Below are 14,283 nucleotides of genomic sequence, written 5' to 3' on the forward strand. Positions count from 1 at the left end.
TAAAGTAGCCTTTTTTTGTCTGAATCACTACAAACTTTACATTGGCAAATGTCAAGAAAGCTACATAAAAGAATCTTCTCCTGAGTGAGTTTATGCTAATAACTTTTACTCTATATAACAGCAAAATCCAAGGAGTAAAAGTTCTACAGAGTAAATTGAAGCAAAATACTTAAAAAATTTGCTGAGACAAATCAAAATCAGATTATTTATGAGAGTTCCGTAATACAAGGTTTCTTCTTATCTGTTGATCAAAAGTTTCCAAATGATTTGTATATCACCATGACAGTCATGGCCATGTTTACAGCCATTGAGCTAAGAAAGCCAGCACCTCGAAGCCCATGGATGGCATTCAAGTACCCAAGTGTATGTAGGATTCGACCAGCAGTGAAGATACGGAAAAACCATTTGGCAATGACAATGTCTGGGTCTGTGATCACAAACAGTAGTGCACAAATGAGGAATGGCAGAATGTTCTCCAAGTCATTCAAGTGGGCTCTAAAAAGTAAGAGCAAAGGTTTAGATGTTCAGAGACAGAAACTGCAATCTTTCTTCCTACTTAGTTCAGTTAATGCAGTTTTAAAGATAAACTCAAACTGTTTTATTCTCTAACCTTCAAAGGTTCGGTCTGAAGAAGCTGCATTCAAAAAGCTTAAATTACTTTTACTACTTTACACAAAGACAAACCAATTTCTGCTACATATAGATGCGAATGTCTAAGAAAATTTTCATGGATAAACCCCCTATTTCCATATGGAAACTGCATTCAGCATGCTTTGTAGACCATGAGCAATTGAAATAGTGTATGGTTTTGACTGATTTAAAGAAACTAAATGGGGGAGGGGGTAGCGTCATTTAAACCTCCTCCAAATTCCTGAGGAACTGAGAAATTAGACCCAAGGACATAGCAAAATGAGAATACAACTAAGAAAAGCATATCTTTAAAATTATTCATATTCAATCATTTGCTTAAAACTCCATGTACTTGTAATTCTAGTTTATCTACTGTAAAATTCTCTAGAATTTTTCACAACCTAAAATTTGACAAGCAATTATACATCTCAAACACAAGAATACATCCCTATAAAGAAGTACAGGGTCAGCTTCCTGGGTTAGCGAAGGCAAGAAAACTTTATTTGCTTCTGTCCAACAACTGATGTGCTTATGAATGGGACTTACCTTCTCACTCTTTCTATATCATCATCTGTAAATTTTGTAGGTGGTTTGTGTCCCTTTTCCACCTTATAGTCTTCACTTGTTGGAAATATCTGAAACAGAATAAATTTATCAATCGTACAACAGCAATCGTACTTTTAAAAAACATTTCCCTTTGTTTCAAACCTTGAAATTATATTGAATCTTTCAACAGCAGAGGTCCCATACATGCGACCATCCAAAACGCCCCCTCCCCGCCCGAGCGTATTTTCTGTTTTGGAAATTCTACCGCGTCACGATGACACAGCATTGTGTTTACCCGCCCCTCTCTGAACTTGAAAAATTATAAAAAAATAAAATCGTTCAATTTGCGCCTGAAACAAACATCGCCTTTAAGATTCATAATTGCAATATCGCTTTTAATTATTTCCATGATCCCTCTCGAGCTATTGGATCTTTTGAGAGCGAGAGCCATTTTCTGGCAAAGACAGGGGAAGTTAAAGACCTTTCTAGAGGGTAGTGCTTGATTGCTTGCAGGTGCATTTTAAATTTCAAATCACAATAATCAAACATAGCAGTAATAGTTCGTATTTTCTGCGGCAGAGGTAAGATAATTTTCGGCGTAAAGTTATTCATCTTGAAGAATGTTGTTACAATGCTAAAATCAAAATGCTTGGAATGTTCACCCACCTTCTTGGCAATTCTGTGTCTTGCTGTCCATATGCTCATGAAAAGAGTTTTGAAAACCAAAACAGATGCATAAAATATGTAAGTTGCAAAAAGTTCGCTGTTCAAAGATTGAGGAATCATGATGAACAAGCCGAGGTATATTTGCTTCTGCAACACAATTTGCTTCCGTTCCAAAGTTCCAAACTGCAAAAGACTGAATAAAGAATAACGACGGCGTCACGTCGCTGCGAAGGAAGATGCGCCAAAGATAAATTTTTCCGGGGGGTATTTTTCGATGCATTCGATGCATTCGACATTTTGGGGTTATGTATAAAAACAAAAGTTTTGATTCATTTTTTATAGTATTTGTGTTCATACTGAGAAAGAGCAAAGCTCTGTACACTTTTTCTATGAGAATATGTAAATACAAAAATGCCCCCAAAAGCTATTTTTGGACTGGAGTAATGGTTCACAGACATCTTTTAGGTATAAAACGATCAATGTAGGTAAATTGTACCAGGAAATTTTTTTTAAAATAATGCACTAAGCCGTTCTAACTTTGCAAGTTATAAAACTGAAACCTTTTTCCTGGCGTTATTTGACGTGCTAAATAAAATGATATGCAAAACAGCTGGAACTCCCGGGGGGGGGGGGGGTACTTGGATACCAAAACGACGGGGGTGTGCACTCCTAAGATTGTTTTGGTGAACCGGCTGTAGAAAAAAGCTAAAAATGACACCCGGCTTTAGAATTTCTGGAAAAAAGAACAAAGGAAAACAAAAGTTTTGCTGCAGTTGCCATGGTTGCCAGAAAACCACAAAGACAATGGGCGGGCAGCCTCTTTGCTGTTATTTCGGCTTAGATTATATGTAGCAAATATGAAACACCGCAATACGCCGAGAATAAACAACAATAAATACACCTAAATCAGTAAAGGCTAATATTTCGCCCCGGCATACGGGGCTTCATCAACTTTTGCTTTCAAAAAAATAAGTCCACATCACTTGCCCTTCTTGATATTTATAACAGTTTCACAAATAACATTGAACAAAACTCATTCACTTGCTGCATTCTACTTGATTTTTCGAAAGCTTTCGACACTGTCAATCATGACATACTCCTATCTATATAGATCACTATGGAGTAAGAGGTGTACCGCATGCCTGGTTCGAATATTATCTAAGAAACCGAAGACAACGCGCGTGTGTTAGTGGTCAATTATCAAACAGCTGCAATATTTCTCATGGTGTACCACAAGGTAGCGTCCTTGGACCCCTCTTATTTTTACTTTATATTAACGATATTGCTAAAGCCTCTAAAATCTTAAACTTTCATCTGTTTGCGGATGATACCAGCATTGTCTTTTCACATAAGAATTTCAAGGAAATGGAATCAATTATTAACCATGAGCTGACTAAAGTATCACATTGGCTTGCTGCAAATAAATTATCGCTAAATGTATCTAAATCAAATTTTCTCTTAATTCACTCGAAAAACAAAAAAAGAAATCAACCGATTTGTCTCAAAATCAATAATCAAAATATTATCCAAAAAGAATATACTAAATATCTTGGAGTAATTATAGACTCTCAAATAAATTGGAAAGAACATACAAAACAAGTTAAACTAAAATTATGTAAGAGCATTGGACTACTCTCAAAACTGCGACACTACATACCACAAAATACGCTCAAAAACTTATATAACGCACTAATCATACCCCATGTTAATTATGGGCTTACGTGCTTGGGAAGTGCCTACTCCTCAAATTTAGAACCTATTCGAATCTCCCTACGCAAAGCAGTGAGGACAATAACTTTGGCAAAAAAAGCGATCATTCGAAACCAATCTTTGAAAAACTTAATTTGCTTGATTTTGATAATACATACAAATGCGAACTAGGAAAATTCATGTTTGACATTAACTCAAAGAACATTCCTTCTCTCTTCAGTAGCCTGTTAAAAAAAGCAGTGATGTACACTATCACAATATCCGTCAATCCTCTTTGGACTTGTTTTCCCTTCCTTTTGAGGCTACTGACTATCGTCTAAAATTTATTTCTTATCAGGGTGTTAAATTCTGGAATTCTCTTCCTCTTGAATCGCGTAATAAAAAAAATAAACAAACGTTTAATAAGCACTTAAAAATATATCTCCAAAAAAGTTAATAGGCCTTCAAATGGCATCTTACGATCAACTTTTGAATTGCACTCCCCTTCTCTTTAAGTTCTCTACTTTCTTTTCTTTTTATATCAATTTTTATTTTTTACTTTCTTTAAGTTGTTTCCTTTATTATATATTCTTGCTGTTTTCGTTAATGACACAACTTCACATACATGTTTTTCCTTGAATCTGTTCTTTAAATATATACAATGTAACCTGTAGAAACACAAAAGGGCGCGTAGCTCGAAAGCTCCTCTGAGTTATTTTTACGTGTCCTTCAGTATTTAATTTTTTCTTGCTGACAATTTCATGTAAAATATGCTTTTTAAATCATCTAACCGTTTATGTTAGCACTATCGTATCCCTTGTAATTATTTAAAATATACTGATAATGAAATGTTGAAGTTGAAGTTGAAGTCAACAAGTTTTGCTGTCTTCAATTTGCGTTGAAAGAAACAGATGAATTGACGCATACAGAGGAAGTTAGCCTGAGATCAGGCTCGGACAGAGGTAGTAGCAGACATGGGCGGCGCCAGATGGTGGACTGGGGGGCTTCAGCCATCCCCTTTTTTGAAAAAAGTGTTTTTAAGAGAATAAAAAGAATGTAAGAAAATAGAAATAGAAGAAAAGAATAATGCGATAAATCCTTTTAAATTTTTGTTTAACTTCCAAGGAAAAAGCCGGGGTCTATGGTGCCTCATAAAGTAACGAATTCCATTTTAATTCGCGTTTTCGTACACATCTCGCTTTTTCTTCGGCGTTTTGAGTGCAAACTAATAAAAAAATTTTTTGGCATAAGTAAAATTTGTTAGTTGGGGTGCTAAACATGAAGCCACGTACATAGTTTACTTGAAAAAGAATAAACCAAAGACTCATACACAACAGTTTTCTCTGTTAATTAGTTTTCTTGCCTGGCGTACAATATTTAGTTTTTTACTAACTGCTCATATATTCGGCGTGCCTAAACCAATGCCCCGGTGGACCTTAGGTGTACAGTTGACATGAAATACACCCTGGATTTATTGAGAGAATTTTACTCCCTGAACAGAAATGTGCATCTTCTTTGTCTCGAATAATTTCAGTAGACCATGTTTACCCATCCTAAATGCAGGCATTGCAAAGATATATAAAGTTATCTACTGAACTGACGAAAATGATAGACAAGAAATAAAAATATACCTAAATAAGTTAGTAAAATCAAACTGACCCTTTTTATGAAATAAAACTGTTCATGTTTCATTGTTCCCTTTAAGATAGCAAATTCTATCATCCTTTCACTTTTCATAATCTTAAAACATTTTCCCTGTATCACAGTTGGGGTGTCCAAATAAGAATATATCCTATTAGCAAACTTGAATTTCAAATATCTTACAGAACAAAGAAAAACAGCAGGAAAAATAGCAAAAAGATGTACAATCAAAAAATTGAACATTGATTGACAATAAGATACTAGTTTGAAGCTGATAAAGGTTTCACAAGCAAAATTTTTGTTTGGTATTATATTGATTATTCAGCAATAGCCAGATTCTAAAATGATTGAAAAACAGAGTATTGTATGCTATATAATTTTCTTTAATTTATTGGTATATGATTCCAAATTTTTATTCCAATATATATTATGAATCTTTGTCTAGAAAAAGTTGTTTCAAAAAAGTTGTTTGAAAAAATTAGTCAAAAACTTTTGCTTAAATATTTTCCTGTTATATCATTCATAAAATTTCCATTTTATGAGTTTCAAACTGGTCTAAATTATAATGAATTATATTTCCAAATCTAAAAGTTTTAGAAATTTCTCCCCTTAATTTCAAAACCAAATACCTACTACTAAAAAATTGCCAAAATTTATATTTGAAAATGAATGCTATCTTATTTTATGTAAACATTAATAGAAATTTATGAAAATAGATGAATCTCTATCCATTAAAATACACAGATTTTTTAGATGTTAATGCTTGTTTGCTTTCCTTGACTTTCCTTTGCTTGGTTTCTTAGCATCTACAGAACTACCCTTCAGTTCACTGGCTGAATTAGCAATGCCACTGCTAACAATAAGTTCCCGAGCACAGTTATTAATATGTTTAAACCTATCAGGCCCTAAAAGAATGCCACCATACCACCGGCTAACAATGACAACAATATTCTTAGCATTTAAAATCTCAAGTAGGTGCATGAGTCTACTACCAGCTTCATTTTCTCCATCATCATCACAGTCATGAAGAAAATGGTCTTTTCTTGATGTCTCAATTCGATATGCCATGATATTGTGTGAAGCTCTAGCAATCTTCCTGTTATCCTTCAAATGACTAATTACTGCTTTGACTTGGTCTTCTGTAAATACATTGGCAATATGAGCTTGAAATGTACTTTTTCTGTCAACCATTGGCTCACCAGAAATAATTTCAGGAAATTGCGAACCATCATTATCTTTTTTCTTCCAGTTTCCATGTGTTTTTGGCTCCTTTGTATTGGCTTGTTGCAAGATGAAGTCTTCATTTGGGCTCAATTCAACATCATCATTTCTTGTAACCTCTAGAAAAAATAGATCTTATTGGCTTTACTTTATTACTAGCTTTCTTGGTATCATCATTAAGTATTTTTAGAAGTTAAAAGCCTATATGATGGATTCTGTTGTTGTTTTAATTATCTATCTAAATATGATACTATTAAAAATTTCACATTGGGTTTTCAATGTCATTTCATACCTGGCATATAGTTATCATCCACAGTTGTGGTTCTGATTTTGTCACTTTCTGCTGATGCAGATTCGCTCAAACCAAAAACAGTCTTCGCATCAAATAGCATCTCCCTACATTTCTCGACCCACAAATAAACTACAGAGGTGCCAATATTTTCTAGCCATATATCTGCTAGCTCGCTATACATTTTTTGAATGCAATCGTTTGTCAGACATTCTCCAAACACTTCAAGAATTGGAGGCTCGGTTTGAGGATAACCTAATGTCAGCGAAAGTTTCAAGGTTAACGACCACCAAAAATCATCCTCACATGTAATTCTGATTTCAAAAGACTCGCTTTCTTCATTAATAAATGTAAAGTCATCTTCGTAGATACTCGAGAGAGCGACGATCTCTTCTTTTCGAACTTCCTCCAACTCAGTCTGTGTTGGACTGTCAGCCATATTATTTTGACTTGCAGTTCCATGTTGTTGTTGTTGTTGATCAAACTGGATGAAATGAAATACACGATGACAGTGGGTAGATCTTGTAAAGTGTCTAGCACTCATGCTGTGCTGGCCCCAAGGGGCACCCATATATCTTTATGACAAGGATGCTTAGGATGGGGCAGGGATTAATCCAAGGGTTTTCACATAATAGTAATAGATGTATAGGCCGAAATAGCTCTTAATCTACTACAACAAAACACAACGTCATAATTTTAAACGGTTAATTAAAATTGCTACATCTAAAATATTACTTCAAATGGCTACAAAAATTTTGACAACTTAAATATACAACAGCAAACTGATCAGCACATTTTTTCAAAGGTCTGATAAATGTCACGCTTTTGGAATGCTCGCCTTACTGTTACCACAAGAATTTGAATCAAATCATTATCTTCTTGAGTCATCATCCAAACAAACTTGTTTTCATGACTAAGATTTTATATATAAGGATACCTCTCTTCAATTTTCACCAACAGTTCATTCCTTTCTTCAGAGTAATGAAATTTGTCTTCCATACCGTGGATGGAGATCGAATCCTGCCAGGCCAGTCTCAATATGCAAGTTGTGAGAACTAGCTAAGTCTTCATCTACAAAGCATGTTTCTTGTTTTAAAATCTGGAATAATATCAAGAAACTTTTCAAACGTAAAAGTGGATTTGAATAGCGCATAGGTCCGTAGCTTCTTTTCGTTAATGATGTGGCCTTTAATTTTTTTCATGATGCTTGAGGTGAAAATTTCCTTATTTGAGGAATTAACTTTAAAGCATTACCTTAGATTCAATAGCAGGTACACTGTCAGAGACATTAATGTTGTAGAATGTGATCTGTTAGCATAATCTGTTATTTTTAACTGTTCACCATTTATATAATAGTTTTAGGTGTCTTCTTATGACGTGGCTTGATAATCAAAAAGTGAGATTTACTTGTGTTTAGGGTTAACTTAGCAGCAAGCAAGTCAGGAATATTATTCAATTCAGTACATAATGTTTCTTGTAAGGTATTATTATTCTAAGGTAAGTTAATATGTGAATACAACAAACTGGTATCATCTGGAAATAGATAAAAATTTAGAATTTTAGATGCTTCTGGTATGTCATTCATTTATATATGGCAGGGGGCCCAAAACGCTACCTTGAGGCACGCCATACTTAACATCCAAGTCGTTAGAGAGCTCACCGCCTACATAAACTCTTTGGGGTGTCACATTTAAGTAGGAGTTGAACCACTACAAGGGAATTCCTCTAGTGTCATAATATTCGAGTTTACGTAATAGTATGGAATGGTCAACTGTGTCAAATTTTTTCAGCTTCTATTGCATCTACTACAAACCCTCAGCAATCAGCAAAAATATTGAGGGGCTTAAAGGCAGTCTTGATCAATAAATAGACGATTCAAACCAATCAGAGACGACTTTAATTTCAGCACTTTGGTTCCTATGTCAACTGCCAATACCTCAGCTCAGTCAATGTTCTGAACACTAAACTATGGAAAATGAAGACTGACGCAATGCTTCTAAAAGGGCCTTTAGGCTTGATTATAGCAAATTTTGTTGGGGGAACACTCTTTAAAACGCTTGATAATGTTCTTATGCGGCAAAACCAGTTATCTGAAATTTTAACAACGGCTTCATACATAATTATCAATGGTAGTTACTCTAACTCAAGCGAAAACGTAAGAGAGAGTTTTCGTAGCTGCACACGCACTAAAACGAGTTCTTTAGATTCAACTGTAAGAAAGTGCTTCAAATGGCCTATTTAATGCTTTCGAGTAGAATAGACACTTTTTTCCATTTTTCTTTGTTTGTGTGTGCTATGAATTGAAACCCTTGGAGAAAAAGTTAAACTCCAGCTTTAGCAGCAAATTCCCCGAACGAAGTAAGCAGAAAATCTGGCAAACACGTCCCTGTAGATTAAACAACTACAGAATGATCTCCTGCGGTCGTTTTCCTGCATTTGCCTAAAACACTTAACTGTTTTGTAGGGATACATGGGCCTGTTGATGCCACAGCAGACCACAGGCGAGTTCCGCCATTACACTTAGTCCTCGGTTTCAAAGATGTATGACGTCATGTACGTTAGCTGACTATGATCTAGTGCCGACTATTGTGCAGTTTTTTGCCGATTTTTGTTGCTTTGTTTCGTTTCTTGATGCAATATGTAAGCTAGGTAACGATGACAAAGCAGGTTTTTGGGGCATGCTGTGTGGATTGCATCACATGCAGTCTCGAGCGTTAGGCAGGCCGGGGGGCGTTTGGTATCATTTGGAGAACAAAACACCTATGGTAAAAATTCCGAAACAGTTTTCAACCTCGATCAGTAAACTAGTATTCTATTGTAAAATATTTCTATTATGCCGAGTGTTGTATGGTGTCTGGGCAGGAAATTGTATTGAAACCTGATCCAAAACTTCAGAAAAACTTAATTAAGGAACAATTTAAAACCCTCCGTGTAATTAAAAAATAATCTTTTCATGGCTTTTGTGAACACACTAACTAGGGGTGATTGCCCCTGCAGCCCCAATGACTTTCAATAGTTCTAAACAATAGTGTATTGTCCTTGTCCTTATATAAATAAAGGCTTGCCCCCGCAGCGTATTCCCTTGGAATAGGCTATGAGCCCTTTTCACAGCGTTTTTCGTCAAATAAATTTTTTACTAATCGTATCCATATTTATTTCATTTTCTCCCTATTCTGTCACTTGAAAAATAAAGAAAAATGGGACTTTGCACCTACAACTGAAACGTCTGGAAAACCGGAACTGCTAAATTCCAAGAAACATGACCCCCCGAAATCAACTGCTTGCATTGCTGCTTCTATCTGTGCATTGCATGCATTTGCATCCATCTGCTGCCAGTAAGGGAAGGTTACCAGTTACCATACACTGAAACACACAAAAATGGCCGATCCTAAATCGTATTTGTCTCAAGAAAAAGACCCACTTAACATTTATGTGAAAGAACATTCTTTCAGAAAAGTGGAAGCGCTCGAGCGATTGCAAGAAGAAACAAAGAAGTTAGGTAAAAAGTATAGGATGTTGGTTGATCCTATGGAGGCACAGTTCCTACGGTTTTTGCTCAAAGTATCAGGAGCTAAAAGGTTAGTATAACTAATTCGATAAGTTATTGAGTCACCGAATGATTCAATGACCAATTTTATTTAGACAATTAACGATTGTACAACTGATTAATGAAGTACTTTGGTAACAATTTAACTTGAAAACGACTTATTTTACTGGACTGATTTCACTTGCCCTACCGGCAGACATATGAACACCAAAAGCAAAATCTAAATGGATTAGATATGTTTGCTTGGAAGCCCTTAAAGATTTGGAAATGAAGCTCACAGGGCCTTGAACAATGTCCACGACGAATCTTGCATCATATAGTGATATCAAGGGGATATTGGATAAAGCCTTGCAGCCCATCGCAGACGCACACCCAAGGCAAACCATAAGGCGTTGCAGACCATCACAGACGCCCTTTGGGGAACACCCAAGGCTATAAGCGTGGGCAAAGCAACAGTAAAACGACCTGTCCGGCGCACCTTCGCCCTACAGAAAGGCGCTTAGTCAAGATAGGGCGTATACTCAAAACTTGAATTTTATTCCAGGGGGGCAGGGGTATTTGAATGTTTCCAGTGATCTCGGAGCATAGGGCTGCAGGGGCAGCCCCCCTGCCCTGGCAAAATTATGCAAATTTCTTCATTTTGCTATGTTTTGCCCCTTTTTGGGATTTTGCCCCCTGCCTTGCTGTTGTTTTGTCATTTTTGAATATATCCAAAAAGCAACAAGTTTTTCAACTTTAACTTATGGGATGAAAATCAGAAAAATCTACAGGCAGCCCAAAAATGTCATATCAAATGAAAGTTTTTACTCTGGTTCTAAATTTCTATATGTCCCAGAACTAAATACATTAAAATTCCCTGATCCACACAGAGAGCATCTTCAGTGGAATATTGCCTAAGCCTCTTATAAAATTAATTAATCTTTGTGTAAAAAAAACTCCTATACAAAAGATCACTCCTATACAAAAATTATAAAAGATCTAAAACTGGAAATTACGGGCCTTAGTCACTGACATAAGGTGTGTGTTAAATTCTCTTATCATTTGCGAGAAAAGCTTTGCTAGATAACATAAAAAGAATAATGCAAATCAGTCAGCATGCATTCATAAAGAAAAGATTGTTTGTAACACTGTTGGTAGATTTCTTAGACAAGGGCCCTAGATAATGGCAATGCATTAGATGTTATCTTTTTTAACATTGCCAAGGCATTTGACAGTGTACAGCATTCAAGGCTACTTAGTTAAACAGAGTCATGTTAATCAGAGTATGGGTAGAAGGCACATGAAAGGGTTCCTCCATAGGCTGCAAAAATCAGAACATAGCCACTGGTTTGGAAAAGTGAAGGGGCTGCTTTCAATGAAACATCCAGTATAATGGTACCCTTTCCCCACCTGTTTCTTTAAATTTTCTGAAAAAATACACTCCTTGCTGACATTTACTTGTGTCCATCCTCATTAAGATTTAGTCCAAGTAAGTGTCACACCCTCCATGAATTACTTATTATTTAAACCCCTTAGGTAATTGATAATATAGAAAATTTGACAAGAAATATTATCAAGAATAATCAAGAAAATTTGATAATAAAGAATGTTTAGCTTTAGTATGCGTAAAGGCTAGTTTGCTATATGTATCAGATAATAAGCAAGCAGGAGTTGTTGTACAGTTGTTCAACTGAGCTGAAATATTATGCCAATGGTCACCCAATTGCAGCCAAACAGGAAGTTAAACTTAAGCAGGTGCCAAACTCTAAATCTTTCTGTTATTGTTTAAGCTCTTTTCTTTAGAACTGTAGTTTTCAAGTGGAGCTTGAAACATTGATATAAATTTCCACCTTTAAGGTTTGATTTTTAATTTTCATTGTTTTTTTCTTTACTGTTCTTAATATATATTTTATTATTATTTAGGTGCCTGGAAATCGGTACATTTACTGGTTATAATGCTTGCAGTGTTGCTCTTACCATACCAGATGATGGAGAAGTAATAGCATTAGATATCAATGAAACATTTATCAACCATGGTAAAGAGTTTTGGCCTGAAGAATGTGCCAAGAAAATTAAGGTGAAGTTTGGGCCTGCTGTTGAGTCACTGGATAAGATGATTGCAGAAGGTGAAGCAGGAACATTTGATTTTGTTTTCATTGATGCTGATAAGCCAAACTATGATAATTATTATGAGAAAGGATTGGTTCTTTTGAAGAAAGGCGGCATCATAGCAGTTGATAATGCACTGTGGAATGGGAAAGTTACTGGCAACCCAGCAGAATTTGAGGAGGAAACAAAAGCTTTGGATACCCTGAACAAAAAGATTAAAGCAGATGAGAGGGTGGAAGTGTCATTCTTAACAGTTGGTGATGGTACCTATCTTGCTTGCAAAAAGTGACATGCTTTTATTTTACTCAAAGAAACATGCACCTTAAATTCTATAACAATGATTTTTTAATTATGTGACACCATTTAGAAGTTGTGCGAGTTCACAAATCTTTGTAGTCTTTAGCATAAATGAGCCATACATAAATTTATTACAACTTTGTAGTATTTCTTTTATTAACTTAAATCTATCCTATGTCACCATATCTGAGAATACTACCTAAAACATTGCTGTATTGGAAACATTCTCTTTGGAATTGATGCTTGGATACAAGGAGCATATCACTCCACAAATTAATGTAGGCCTTTGGTAAAAATAATTTTGTTTTCAAGAAAAATTTCCCAAAACCCTTAAAAATTTTATTATAACCCTTTTTTGGATAGATTTCTCTCCCACACAGGCGCCTTATTTTATAAGACATGTTTTTTGGCATGGCTGGTACACACATGCCCAAATTATATCAATTCTGTTTTCAAAAATAAGGAAAACAATGAAGGAATGACTAGCTTTTAGGACAGTCATTCTGCAATCAATTATTTAGGTAAATAATTTGTTTAGACCAGTCCATTTATTGACAAATAAATGAAAAATGACAAGGTGGCTAATTGGCAATTCCATTTAAATGATATATACATTTTCAAACCAGCTAAGGAAAAAATAAATACTGAAAAGATGATTTTCATTCAGAAAAAAAGGCCACCACTTCAAAGGAATTTTTTATCCTTTAGCTGAATATAGAACAAAAAATAAACTAGTTTTTTTAATTAAAATGTTTTATGCTAATAGTCCAACTCATTTCTTATTAGTTGACTGACACCCCAGGTACCCCCTGTACTGGTGTTACATCTGTACCAACCACAGGGCTACATCTGTACCAGCCACAGGGCTCAAGACAAAAGTTTAGGGATTGATATGCCAACCTGAAAGTCTTGTTTGTTTTTGGTATGTATCACATAATGTGAGCAGTTCAATGTGAAGTCTGAGGATGGTTCATGGTTAGGGTTGTGAATTAAAGATCCCAGGGTCTGTGTAAGTTCCTGCCATGACCAAAGCTTTCACTTGGAGTGAGGAGAGTAGTCAGTCAATGGTGGTGCCAGCCACTGCGTTCTGGGGGGGGGGGGACAAAACAGACAAATTTAGGCCACGCCCTTTTAGCACTAGAAAACGCCCTTCTACAAACAAAGAGAGCCTATTTTACCTGAAAGGAACGCCCATAACTAACTGTTGGCTATGTAAAGGTAGTTTTAAAATCAAAGGATGACATCAAAAAATGTACATTGCCTTACGTTGCCAAAATGTTACCACTCCTCCAACATTTTCTCATTGGATTTAGATGAAATACAAAATTGATCCTGCCGAGAACTACAAAATTGGTACTGCTACTGTCGTCAGCTCTCTGTAGTTCCAGGCATAGGAATCATGAGGTGTGATCACACCAAGAGGAAGGACCAGGAAACTGCTTGATTAGAATAGCTTATTGTGTCCTAAAACTGCCTTCAAAAACTAGGGAGCAACAAATGAAAGAAAACTGTTCAACAGGCCTACTCTTTGACTTTGAAAACATCTTACAAAATACTTATAACCGGCTCAATTTTATTTAGAATCATTGACAAGAATATGGATTCACTGCTGAAAGGGCTTTCAAATAAGGTTAGGGTTTATTTGATTTTCCACATTTTTCAGTAGAAC

At 35.6% G+C, this 14,283-nt stretch overlaps 3 protein-coding genes across 3 annotated transcripts; 1 reads left to right on the forward strand and 2 right to left on the reverse strand.

Moving 5' to 3' along the window:
* Window positions 1-2,043, reverse strand: LOC135689509 (microsomal glutathione S-transferase 1). The gene is made up of 3 exons (XM_065206754.2): window positions 1,843-2,043; window positions 1,177-1,265; window positions 1-495 (listed from the first exon to the last, which is right to left on the reverse strand). Exons 1-3 carry the CDS (start codon window positions 1,960-1,962, stop codon window positions 249-251), a joined length of 456 nt encoding a protein of 151 aa, XP_065062826.2. The 5' UTR covers window positions 1,963-2,043; the 3' UTR covers window positions 1-248.
* A 411-nt stretch (window positions 2,044-2,454) lies between these two features.
* On the reverse strand, window positions 2,455-7,139 carry LOC135689507 (protein IMPACT). The gene is made up of 2 exons (XM_065206753.2): window positions 6,686-7,139; window positions 2,455-6,512 (listed from the first exon to the last, which is right to left on the reverse strand). The coding sequence occupies exons 1-2, from the start codon at window positions 7,119-7,121 to the stop codon at window positions 5,929-5,931; spliced, it is 1,020 nt and encodes a 339-aa protein (XP_065062825.2). The 5' UTR covers window positions 7,122-7,139; the 3' UTR covers window positions 2,455-5,928.
* A 2,834-nt stretch (window positions 7,140-9,973) lies between these two features.
* Window positions 9,974-12,751, forward strand: LOC135689506 (putative caffeoyl-CoA O-methyltransferase 2). Its single transcript, XM_065206752.2, has 2 exons — window positions 9,974-10,260; window positions 12,132-12,751. The coding sequence occupies exons 1-2, from the start codon at window positions 10,061-10,063 to the stop codon at window positions 12,604-12,606; spliced, it is 675 nt and encodes a 224-aa protein (XP_065062824.1). The 5' UTR covers window positions 9,974-10,060; the 3' UTR covers window positions 12,607-12,751.
* The last annotated feature ends 1,532 nt before the right edge of the window (window positions 12,752-14,283 follow it).

This window comes from Rhopilema esculentum, chromosome 5, assembly GCF_057945365.1.
Source record: "Rhopilema esculentum isolate cy_ngs chromosome 5, ASM5794536v1, whole genome shotgun sequence".
In the NCBI taxonomy this organism is placed as follows: Eukaryota; Metazoa; Cnidaria; class Scyphozoa; order Rhizostomeae; family Rhizostomatidae; genus Rhopilema; species Rhopilema esculentum.

Excerpts from the sequence above, each read along its gene's own strand:
- LOC135689509 (XM_065206754.2), bottom strand. The coding sequence starts at position 1,962 with ATGATTCCTCAATCTTTGAACAGCGAACTTTTTGCAACTTACATATTT. Across the intron at positions 1,266-1,842 it reads GACACAGAATTGCCAAGAAG|ATATTTCCAACAAGTGAAGA; the intron begins GTGGGTGAACAT and ends ATTCTGTTTCAG. Across the intron at positions 496-1,176 it reads GATATAGAAAGAGTGAGAAG|AGCCCACTTGAATGACTTGG; the intron begins GTAAGTCCCATT and ends CTTACTTTTTAG.
- LOC135689507 (XM_065206753.2), bottom strand. The coding sequence starts at position 7,121 with ATGGCTGACAGTCCAACACAGACTGAGTTGGAGGAAGTTCGAAAAGAA. Across the intron at positions 6,513-6,685 it reads GGATGATAACTATATGCCAG|AGGTTACAAGAAATGATGAT; the intron begins GTATGAAATGAC and ends TATTTTTTCTAG.
- LOC135689506 (XM_065206752.2), top strand. The coding sequence starts at position 10,061 with ATGGCCGATCCTAAATCGTATTTGTCTCAAGAAAAAGACCCACTTAAC. Across the intron at positions 10,261-12,131 it reads AAAGTATCAGGAGCTAAAAG|GTGCCTGGAAATCGGTACAT; the intron begins GTTAGTATAACT and ends ATTATTATTTAG.